The sequence below is a fragment of the Mesoplodon bidens genome (genome assembly GCF_964165515.1).
Source record: "Mesoplodon bidens genome assembly, chromosome: 6".
NCBI classification, from domain to species: domain Eukaryota; kingdom Metazoa; phylum Chordata; class Mammalia; order Artiodactyla; family Ziphiidae; genus Mesoplodon; species Mesoplodon bidens.
In genome coordinates this window covers 46861535-46873282 of record NC_138162.1, presented here as the reverse complement: position 1 = coordinate 46873282, position 11748 = coordinate 46861535, and the positions used below count along the sequence as shown (strand labels likewise).

At 40.5% G+C, this 11748-nt stretch overlaps 1 protein-coding gene across 1 annotated transcript in view; it reads right to left on the bottom strand.

The window, feature by feature from the left end:
* RIGI (RNA sensor RIG-I) overlaps window positions 1-11748 on the bottom strand; it is a gene marked incomplete at its 5' end in the record, with an annotated part of 43721 nt that continues 31973 nt past the window's right edge. Inside the window, 6 exon segments of the mRNA XM_081236626.1 lie at window positions 1-1566; window positions 1570-1863; window positions 3429-3438; window positions 3440-3570; window positions 11106-11129; window positions 11133-11257. Coding sequence (XP_081092752.1) covers window positions 1525-1566; window positions 1570-1863; window positions 3429-3438; window positions 3440-3570; window positions 11106-11129; window positions 11133-11257 — 626 coding nt within the window.

The following is an 11748-nucleotide window of genomic DNA, read 5'->3' as shown; positions in this document are numbered from 1 at the left end:
TACTATTAATAACCATTATCAAACAACTACTTTGTATATCAAGTACTTATATGTGATTTCAGTTAAAAACTCTCCACTAACCCTTACAGGTATGTATTATCCTTGTTTCATAGATGAAGAAAATTAAGCCTAGGAGAAGTTATGTAACTGGCAAGTTCTCTGACTCTCGTCAGATCAAAACGAGGAAGAGGTGGCTGCAGCAGGTCACCCCACTGATGTCCAGGACTGATCTGGGGGTCTGGGTGGCCTCCTGGACACCAATAAGCCTTCAGATATAAATAGGTGCTATCTGAAGAGTTATGCGACCCCTTATGTTGAGCATATTAACATTTTATGATGTTTGGAGGTTTGTTTAAGCCATTGATGGTCCTAGTGAATTACAAACAACTAATCTGAATCTGTTTTAGGAAGATGCTTAAATTACTATAGAGGCTATCCTGAGCGGAACATAAAATACCTTGGCCTGGATGGAGACAGTAAAACTCAGATAGTTGTCTCCATGTCTGGAAAACCCCAAACTAAGCTCTGGAGCATCAGCAAGCCTTGTTAAATGACACAGGAATGCCATTTGGATATGTATTCTAAGTTTTGAAATAGAAAGGACAGCCAAATTAAACTGCCCCTTCAGTATCATCCAAGGGACCTACCTGAGAGCAGAGTCCAAATGTTGACCATCAACTATTACTGGAAAATGGCTTGAAATGACCATTCGAAGGGAACAATGGCACAGGTTAAGAAAACAAATTAATCGGTCAAGATGTACAGTAAACCAAAAGAACAGAAATCAACTTCTCAATGAGTACTGTATTATTTAAATGCCCCCATTACTAAAAATTGTCCACTGTAGAATTTTAAGATCAGATGCCACACATAGAGAACACAAGTGTATGTGACTATTATGCCTATGTATGTGTTTATATACTGAACCTTTGGAATTACCAACGTGTAAAGGATCAGCAAAAAGGAGCCAATAGAAAAGACTGGGGTAGAGTTAGAAGCGCTAGTGGCCAAAAGGGAGTTCCAAGAAAGGAGTATTCAACAGGGCCAAAAGCAGCAAAGAGGTCAAACAGAGGGAAGGACAAAGACGTGCCCAGTGGATTGGGCCACCAGAGTCGCTGGTGACCTTGACAAAAACAATTTCAGTAGATTATTAAGGGCAAAAGCCAGTTTACAGTAGGTTAAGGAAAGAAAGGGAAGCATGGAAAACCTTTCAACATTCCATTCACTCATTCATTTATCTCAATGTGTACTGAGTGGCTAGCGGTGCACACTGGCAGTGGGTTCTGAAGGGAAGAAGGGCAATAAGTTAAGCCTTTTTCATTTTTCCCAAGCTCTACTGACCTACAAAGTGATTCACTGAGTGCTGTGATTCATTCACTGATGTTTTATGTAAGTGATACAGTACAAACTGCTGAAAACAACAGAAGTTAAGTGATATATACTCAGTACAGTACAAGCTTTAGGGAAAATATCTTGACAGTGGTACAAGTGATTTGTGATTCACCCACTGGTCTAATTTCTTCTTCACTCAAGGTCACCCATTCCCTGCAGACTGAGGTCCTGAGCTCAAGTGGACATTTCTGCAGCATCAAATGGGATCTTCTCAAAATGAAAGTCCTTCCACTTTGCATACAGCGTCTGAGCTCCAGTTGCAACATCTTCCACCACAAAACTTTCAGTCTTTATAACTATAATCTCAAATACCTTATACTTCACATAGATTCCCCAGTCATAGCTGCAGTCCTCCCTGGCACAGAAGATCTTTGCTCTCTTCTCAAAACTCCCAAAGCTCTTTGGTTTGGGGTGTAACTTACTCACAAAATGCTCCCTGAAAGCGACTCCAACCATAGTGAAATGGCATTCCTACAGATGAAAGGATCGAATAGCATACAAAACAGAATGTTAGAACCAGAACATAATTGTGATTTAAAAAAAAGAAAACTCCACAATAATCAGAGATGACGAGAAGGCGGGATCCCAATTTTTTTACAGATGGAATAAGAAGGAAATGTGGATTTGCCTCAAGGCCAGAGTAGAATCCACGCAGCCTGACCCCCAGTGACACAGGTGGAGGTGGAGGTGCAAGTGAGGGGACAGGGGACACCTCATGAAGGGGAGGACTAAGAAGTTTCCAGGCAACCCGGCTCCCCAAAATAGATACTCCTTATTAATTCAGAGACAAAGGGGTATTTATTGAAGATCTGTGAAGCCTGAGTTCACCAGAGGCCCTGACAGGAAGAATCCAAAGGATACAGAGAACAACAACAAAGGGTCAATGTGTATCTGAAGAGGCTCAGGGACTAATGTGTCCACTGGCCCCGCCCCCAGTCAACGTTAGAATAAACCTGAACAAACACCACAGTGCACAGAACAAACGCAGACCCTACATACCAGTCCCTCGGGAAAACATAGTCTAAAAGGGCCATTTCAACAGAAGATCACCCAAATTGGAGCTGAAAGGACCTTCCTTTTACTGCTAAAGAAAAAGACTCAGAAAGGTATGGGAACTTGCCAGTATTACCCCTAATACGCTTCTTGCTCCAGTGTTGGACTGATTAGAGACTCAGCTTTCTGAAGACTAAACAGAACCCTAAAGTAAGAACTCGTCATCTGACCCGGCCCAGGCCCTCCACCCTCCCCAGCTGGCAGCAATAGTTACATCCAATTTTTGTCTTTGGAGATTTTTCTAACCCTTATCTAAGAGTTTTAGAAAGCTAACCTGCAGATGTCATGTTTTTAAAATAAGGAGATTTTGCTTCCATTGTAAAAGTGATCCATATCCCCAAAAGAAAGTTTAGAAAACATAAAATAGTAGAAAGAGAAAAAATCATGGTGTCTCACTGCAAAATATTAATACATTTTAGTATACTTCCTCTAGCCTTTTTTTGTACAAACATAAGTGATTTTTTGGTGGTGGTGATGGTGGTATTGCTGCTATTATTTTGCACTGCTATGATCATAGCATATTTACTACTTTCTATCCTCATTAATTTTCCCACTTTACCATTAGTTTGTAAGAAGTTTTTCATTATACTATATAAGCTTCCTAATCATTTTGTTTAATAAACTTTATTTTGGAGTAATTTCAGATTTACACTGAACTACAGGTTTTACCACTTTTTCTAATAATATTCTTCATCTGTTCTAGGATCTAATCCAGGATACCATGGTGCATTTAGCATAACCATTCTTTGTAATGGCTACATAATATATAATTAAGTAGCTGTGCAGCAATTTTTAAGCTATTTCTTTATTGCTGAACATCAAGGGTTTCTTTTAAACTTTTTAGCCTTTTAAAAATACATGGACCATGGCCATGATAACAACAGAATAATAATATTCTTACTATAAATATCTCACTGATAGATAATAAGCTTTAATGAGTACTAAAAAATGACCCAGTGCTATTTGTTAAAAAGACTGCCTACCTCCATCACTCATATCAGCTGTATAACATGCAAAGGTTTTGTACTTTCTGCAGAGCAGTTTTTTATTTTCCTTATCAAGCACAGGTTTTGCTTTTCCTTGATTATCCCTGATGAATTTTTCATGAATCTGTATCTGGCAAACCTAGATGCAAAAAACCAAAACAAACAAACAAAAGAACCTCCTCAAATATGTAATTTGAGTATAACTAGGATATATATACACATACATATATATGTACATAATCATTCATTCCTATACAACTTCCATGAACATACAGTACCTGGCTTTGTTCATAAAAATCTCATAGGTAATTTTATTGATTCTCCTAATAGGAGAATTCTTTGTTAGTTAATGTTTAATTGTGGCCTCCAATTAGTCTTTTAATATCTTCATCAAAGATGCCCATAAAAGCACTAAAGATGTCCATAAAATAGTGATGTGAACCATGCTTTCTACTTTAGTAGTTGGTAAAACTTTTAAAATCCTTCACAGGGACTTCCCTGATGGCACAGTGGATAATAATCTGCCTGCAACGCAGGGGACACGGGTTCGATTCCTGGTCCGAGAAGATCCCACATGCAGCGGAGCAACTAAGCCTGTGTGCCACAACTACTAAGCCCGCGTGCCACAACTACTGAAGCCCGTGTGCTACAACTACTGAAGCCCGCACGCCTAGAGCCCACGCTCCACAACAAGAGAAGCCACCGCAATGAGAAGCCTGTGCACTGCAACAAAGAGTAGCCCCCGCTCACCACAACTAGAGAAAGCCCATGCATAGCAGCGAAGACCCAACATAGCCAAAAATAAAATTAAATTAAATCTTTTAAAAAATAAAAAAATAAAAAGCCTTCACAAACAGACATATGATATGCATTAACTGTTTCAGGAATAATTACACCCACTCTCAAGGCATAAACCCACTGAATGGAACAGTAGGCAGAAGAGTCCCTCACTGCCTAAAATCTTTTTTCTCTCTTCCTTTCCAACCACAGAGAGTATTGTTGAATTTCAGTAAAATTAAATGTCTGTATAGGATGACCACATTCTATCTCAAAATTTAGGCCTTGGCTAAGTACAGCTAAGAACCCTGGACATTATATATAAAATAAACATAAGATTCTGTAGGGTGAAGAGAGGAGGGCAGACCAGCTAGGAACCTTGGGACCCTAGAAACAACATGGTAGTGAGTTTCCTGGGTTTTCGTTTTGCCTCTTATATCCCAGACATGGAGCTGAAGAAGCTGGCGATCAGAAATGACTATGGGGACAGACAAAGAAATCTCAACAAAACCCTATCTCTCTAGCCAAAAGACCAGGACAGGGGCAGCCACCAGGACAGGGGCAGCCAGCAAGACAGAAAACTTTCAGACAACAGCTGTTCTACCAAACACCACAGGAAAAAACAGCAACAACAATAACAACAACAAAAAAAAACCCTGAACCCTGAGGCTAAGTGTGGAACCTAGATTTCCACTCTGCAGGGCTGTTACAAAGTACCTCAACACTCCCACCTGCTGGTGTCAGAGAAAGCCAGGATTTTCAGTCCTGCCAAATGGTAGCCCCCCTCACCTGTGGTGTCCCTGGAGACCACATGGGGGGCCAGAACTCCCATCCCCACACAGCAGTAACAAGGAGCTTCCCCTTGCTGGTATCAACAGAGGCTGAGTAGGAAACCAAGACTTCTACCTTTACCTGACAGTGATGAAACAATGTCCCCCATCTCCCCTGCCAGAATGATATCAGAAAGAAGCCAGCTGACACAGAAGGTTAAATAAGATCCCAAGTCTCATCATATAGTATGAAAATCTCTGGGTTTTGATTAAAAATCACTCTTCACACCAAAAACCAGAAAGATCTCAAACTGAATGAAAAAAAAGACAACCAATTGATGCCAACATGGAGATGACAGAGATGTGAGAATTGTCTGACAAAGATTTTAAAGTAGCAATAATAAAAATGCTTCAATGAGTCATCACAAACACTCTTGAAACATGAACAGACATAGAGGCTCAACAAAGAAACGGAAGACATAAAGAAGAACAAGATGGAAATTTTAGAACTAAAAGATACAATAACCAAAATAAAAAGATTAGTGGATGGGCTCAACAGCAGAATGCAGAGGAAAAAGGAAAGAATCAGTGAACTGGAAGACAGAACAATAGAAATGACCCAATGTAAACAACAGAAAGAAAATAGACTGAAATAAATGAATAAATAAATAAATAAACAGAGACTCAGGGACCTTTAGGACCATTTAAAAATATCTAACATTTATGACACTGGGGTCCTGGAAGGAGAGGGGAAAGAGCAGAGCTTAAAAAGTACTGGAAGAAATAATGATGGAACATTTCCCAAATTTAACATAATGTAACATAAACCTACAGATACAAGATTCTGGACAAATCCAAATAGGATAAACCCAAAGAAACCACAACAAGACACATTATAATTAAACTTCAGAAAACTAAAGACATAGGAAAGAATCTTGAAAGCAGCCAGAAAAAAACTGACACCTTACCTATAGGGGAAAAACAATCTGGATGACACCAGATTTCTCAGCAGACACTATGGGAGAGCAGAAGAAGGTGACACAGTATTTTTCAAACGCTGAAAGAAAAACCTGTCAACGCAGACGCCTCTGTCCAGCAATATATCCTTCAAAAATAAAGAGGAAATCAAGACATTCTCAGATGAAGGGAAACTAAAAGAATTTGTTCACCAGTAGACCTTCCCTAAAAGAAGAGCAAAAGGAAGTTCTCTAAACAGAAGGATATGATAAAAGAAGAAAACTTGAAACATCATAAAGGAAGAAAGAACATGGTGATTTCCACAGTATCAGCTGTAGAAGGATCCGCTCTGTCCCAGTGGTTTGTGGTGCTGCCTCTCTTTTATCAAGTGTTCCAGGTGGAACCAGATAGCCTAGGTGCAAATCCTGTTCCTACCACTTAGCAGCTGTGTGATTTGGGGCAAGTGCCTCAGTTTCCTCAATTATTATACAAAATGGGAATAATAATAGCATTTACTTTGTGGGCTGTTGGGAGGTAAGATGAGTTAATAATTGCTCAGGGCTGCCTGGCATAGTTTTAATGCTCCTTGTTGTTAGCCTCATCTGTTAGGCTAGTCTTTTGCTAAAACCATGAAAATGTTAATGATGGTGATTTGTACTTTAGTATTGGGTAGGGCAATACCCATTCATGAGTTATTTTTTCAGAAATGTCATAGCTATTTTCATTTATTTATTCTTCTGTATAAACTCAGGAACCATTTTATCAAGTTAAAATATCATTTAGGGCTTCCCTGGTGGCGCAGTGGTTAAGAATCCGCCTGCCAATGCAGGGGACACGGGTTTGAGCCCTGGTCCAGGAAGATCCCACATGCCGCGGAGCAACTAAACCCATGTACCACAACTACTGAGCCTGCGCTCTACAGCCCGTGAGCCACAACTACTGAGCCCGCATGCCACAACTACTGAAGCCCGCGCGCCTAGAACCCATGCTCTGCAACAAGAGAAGCCACTGCAGTGAGAAGCCCGCGCACCGCAATGAAGAGTAGCTCCCACTCGCCGCAACTAGAGAAAGCCTGCGGGCAGCAATGAAGACCCAGTGCAGCCAAAAATAAATAAATAAATAAATTTTAAAAAATCATTTATACTTTGATTATGGGTTATGATAAACCTATAAGAGAATTTTCGGCAAATGCACATCTTTAAAATATTCAGTGGTTCCATTCAAGAGCATGGCATTTCTTTTGTCTTAATCTACCTTCTATCTCTAAGTAAAATTTTTTTAGTTGTCCTTATTTACACTTCAAACATTTCTGGTTAGGCCAATAGATGTAGTAGTTAAACAGATGGGCCCTGCCAGCTCCACCCGTAACCAGCTGTGTGGTCTACTGACACTGAAAACTTCCATGCCTCAGTTTCCCTCCTGGAGCATGACATAATAAGAGGCTCTACCACATGGAACTCTGTGAGGCCCGTTGATATAAATAAACAAGCATTTGCAGGGCTTGGTGGAGAGCCCATGTTCTGCATGTATGAGCCACAGTTATTGTCACTGTGAATGGGAATGTCCCACCCCCGTATATCTTGTATTGGGTACTGATCATCCAAAGAGAATCCATTGATCTCTAAAGCACTTCAAATTCAAATAAAATTTGATTTATATTTAAAAATTTAGGCCTGGAATATAGGTTAGGAAAACAATCAAAATATGATTTTCTCTCCCCCAACTCCCCACCCCATCCCACTTGAAATTACCTTCATCGTTTTTGTAAGAATAAAGGATGCTTAATGCTTCCTATTTTCAATTCAAGTTTTCACTGCCGTAAAACTGTTGTATTATGTATATTTAATCCTGTTATTTCCTTTGGGTAAGTTTCTAGAAGTGAAATTCCTGGGTTACATGATATATATTTCCCTATGAGCAATTTTAATTTCTTTTTCTCAGATATGGTTCTGATCACTACTTAATGCAGGCTCAGGGTAGGGGGGGATTTGATAGGAAAGAGGGTAAAAATATAAACTTGCCCTTTGGGCATCCAATTTAAAAATTGACTTATATCTAATGATATTCAATTATATACTAAAATTCAATTAAATATTAATAATCTCAAATATTTTAAATGTCAATAAAGTCAATAAATATAAATCCTAATAAATTAAAATTAACTATTACTGCTATACTGAAAACTAAGTAAAACTCAGTAACTGGATAAAGAGGTTCAACCAAAGTCACAAATTAAGTCTAGAGCACACTGCTTCCCCATCGCCCACCTGTGGTTGAGAAGCAGCCTAACTCCCTGCACTGAGGTGGAAAGAGCACAACTATGAAACCCCGATTGCGTGCAGTCATGGGTACACATCACGTTGGAAGTTCTTCCGTCAGATTGAACTTTCAACCCATATCTTATTCTCTACTCATAAGAAAGGAAAGTAGGCTTCCTCATTTTGGTTTCAAATGACCCTCCACAACTAGAACTGTGAAAAATATCCTTTATACCTTATTCCTCCAGAATGAAATACTACCAGATCCTGAAGCTTCCATCATAGAAATAAGTTCTTGGATGATTCTGGGCTCTCTACATGTTCAGATGGCTGGAGAGTAACCAGAGATTCTCCAAGGGCCACAGTGCTCTGGTGAAGGTCAGCCACACGTAGACAATGGACAATGCAGCTGTGGGTGCAGAGAAGAAAGTGTACAGTCTCCCTCCCCCCTACCCAGGGATTTCCCTAAAGACCTCTGAACTGGTTCCCTCTCTTCTGCAGAGTTTCTTTGATATGAAGGGCCCAGGTGCTCAGATCCAATGCCCAACCCTTAACAAAACACCACAGAAAGGGGGCTTACCCCAAGAATCATAATTCCTTTTAGTTTTAAAAGCATAAGGTTTTCCCTAACTTATTATACTTCTCCTAAGCCTTTGAAAGCAAGGTCTTCCTCTTTCAACAGAGCAGTGGAGGCTGGTCACCAGGATAAGACAGGGACGACACCAAGACTCTGAGCTCCCAGCTGCCATGGCATTGCCAGCTGCCAATGACTCATGGCCGCACTCGTGCTGGGCCCTTGCTGATTCTTTACCATCTCTGCCCGTTTTTGATCTGTGGGTGTTAGGGGTATCCCAAATGCTATTAAATAGCCTAATTCAACAGATATTTAAACCATTTTCTCCTCACCCCACTCTATGGCCTGGTGTACTGCCTACAAAAGAATGTCTGTGTGTTTGTTCCAGCCTCCGTCTGCCTCAAGACTTTTACTCTATTGCTTCTGCCACATGTGAGTGTAAGCACCTTGTTACTCAGTGGGGGAGATAAAGAATTATGCCAAAGCTAACGTGGTTTTAAAGCCTTTATTAGCAGTGTCCCTGTATTCTACAAAATGGAGAAGTGGCTCAGTGAAAAAACCCTATCCTAAGTAAAATTAAGGAGGGAAATTAAGAGGAACTAAAGAATTGCCCTTCAATTCTGTTCAGTGAAAGTGTGGAAGAGGTATTTTTAAATATCTTGTTCTCCAAACTTTAGGAAGAAATGTTCTTTAAAATGAGTCAACGCTGACATAACACTGTAATTTTTTCCTAAACTAAGTATTAGTTTGCTTTAGATCATTCATTGCTTCTCAATACTTTTTTGAGCATACACATTATGACTTTTCAAAATTATAAACCCTATGGAATCGGTCTACTAAATTGTAAGACTCATCCTCATGAAGTTTTAAAGTAGGCCTCATGCCTCCGTCCAGTAACAACTCCCATTTTTGAGCACTTATTTTATACCACGCACTGTAGGAAGCAATGCATACGTCTCCCTTTATCCCCCAAACTACCCTGTGAGTTAAATACTGTTATTTTCCCAACTTTACAAACAAGGAGAATGATGATTTCAAAGAGGAACTACCTGAAGTCACACATTTTATAAGTGGCAGAACTGGGATTGGAACCACTGATTCTAATGTTAAAGCTCCTGCCCCAGACCTGCAGAGTTCAATGCTTCCAGAGAGTCTGAGATAAAATCTCTGCAAATGGTCTGCAGAAAGTATGGGTGTATGTGTATGTGTGTGTATGTGTGCGTTTCCCCAATCTGCCCCCCATTTTTCTGTGTTATAAAGGAAATTACAATCAAACTAAGGTCACTACCAAGATGCTGGACTGAATCAGTGTGCTACTCCGAAGTTTACACTATTATCCATACCTACATACTTCCAACACTGGGCACATCTCCCAGGCACAGTGCACTGGAAGCTTTTCCCTGAGGACTCTGGATGTTAGAGAGAGAGATATTTGAGGAAAAGACTAAGAAGAGCTGTGTCTTGCAGTGTTAGGGTGTAGTGCTCATAATGAACTGTCAACTTAAGGGCAAGTCTAGCTCAGTTTGCCTTTTAGATCTAAAAACATAGTTTCAGGTATTAGCACTAATACAATATATTTTAACTCACTGAGACTCAAAGCAGAATGAATCTGATGCTCACTACAGGGTGAAATTTTAAGCATAAACTTATGGTTCTAAAATAACACTTTGGGGACTTCCCTGGTGGCGCAGTGGTTAAGAATCTGCCTGCCAATGCAGGGGACTTGGGTTCGAGCCCTGGTCCGGGAAGACCCCACATGCTGCGGAGCAACTAAGCCCATGTGCCCCAACTACTGAGCCTGCGCTCTAGAGCCCACAAGCCACAACTACTGAGGCCACGTGCCACAACTACTGAAACCCGTGCGCGACAACTACTGAAGCCTGTGTGCTGCAACTACTGAAGCCCATGTGCCTAGAGCCCATGCTCCACAACAAGAGAAGCCACCGCAACGAGAAGCCTGCGCACCGCAACAAAGAGTAGTCCCCACTCGCTGCAATTAGGGAAAGCCCGTGCGCAGCAATGAAGACCCAACGCAGCCTAAATAAATAAATAAATAGAAATGTTAAAAAAATTTTTTAAAAGTAAAATAAAATAACACTCAGGGAATTCCCTGGCAGTCCAGTGGTTAGGACTCCACTGCCAAGGGCGCAGTTCAATCCCTGGTCAGGGAGCTAAGATCCCACAAGCCGCAGAGTGCGGGGAATGGAATGGAATGGAATAGTAAAGTAAAATAACACTCAGAGCAATACAATAACAGGTACCAGCCATGCTCACAAACAGGGACTGTTTGTGACTTATAGTCAGATTCTGAAAGAGTAACACAGATACAAAGACGTACCTTTTCTTTAAATACTGTTTCATCTCACGTCTGCAGGCTTAAAATGGAGTCATTCATCATTTTTTCTTTGTATATGTTTATTTTTTCTTTTTCAATTACATTGGCATTACTAGTCAAAAGGAAGCACTTGCTCCCTCTTGCTCTTCCTCTGCCTATTAGAAAATAAATATTTTATTTGGTGTCTGTGACTTAAAACTCTGATAAATCTGAGAATATGAGAGAAATAGGGGTATTCCTAAAATTCAGCTTTGGTTCACTGAATCCCACTTTCTAGAAAAGCTGAGCTGGTAGGGTGTGAAGTCAAACTCAGGTGTGCACCTGCACATTAAACATTCAGATAAACAAGGAGCCCACCTTAGGCAGGCTTCCTCGGGGTCTCCATGGTACAGTGTGACTGGACAGGCCCATTATTAGAAATACTGCTTAAAGACAATCTGGCATGAACCCTCAGGATGACACGGTGAGGGCCCCAAAGATGAATAATAAACAGATGGGGAAATGGGGAAATAAGATATGTTCACAACCACCGGAATATAGGTGGAAAATGATAACTGCTATAAGAAAGATGGATAGGGAGGGCTTCCCTGGTGGCACAGTGGTTAAGAATCTGCCTGCTAATGCAAGGGACACGGGTTCAAGCCCT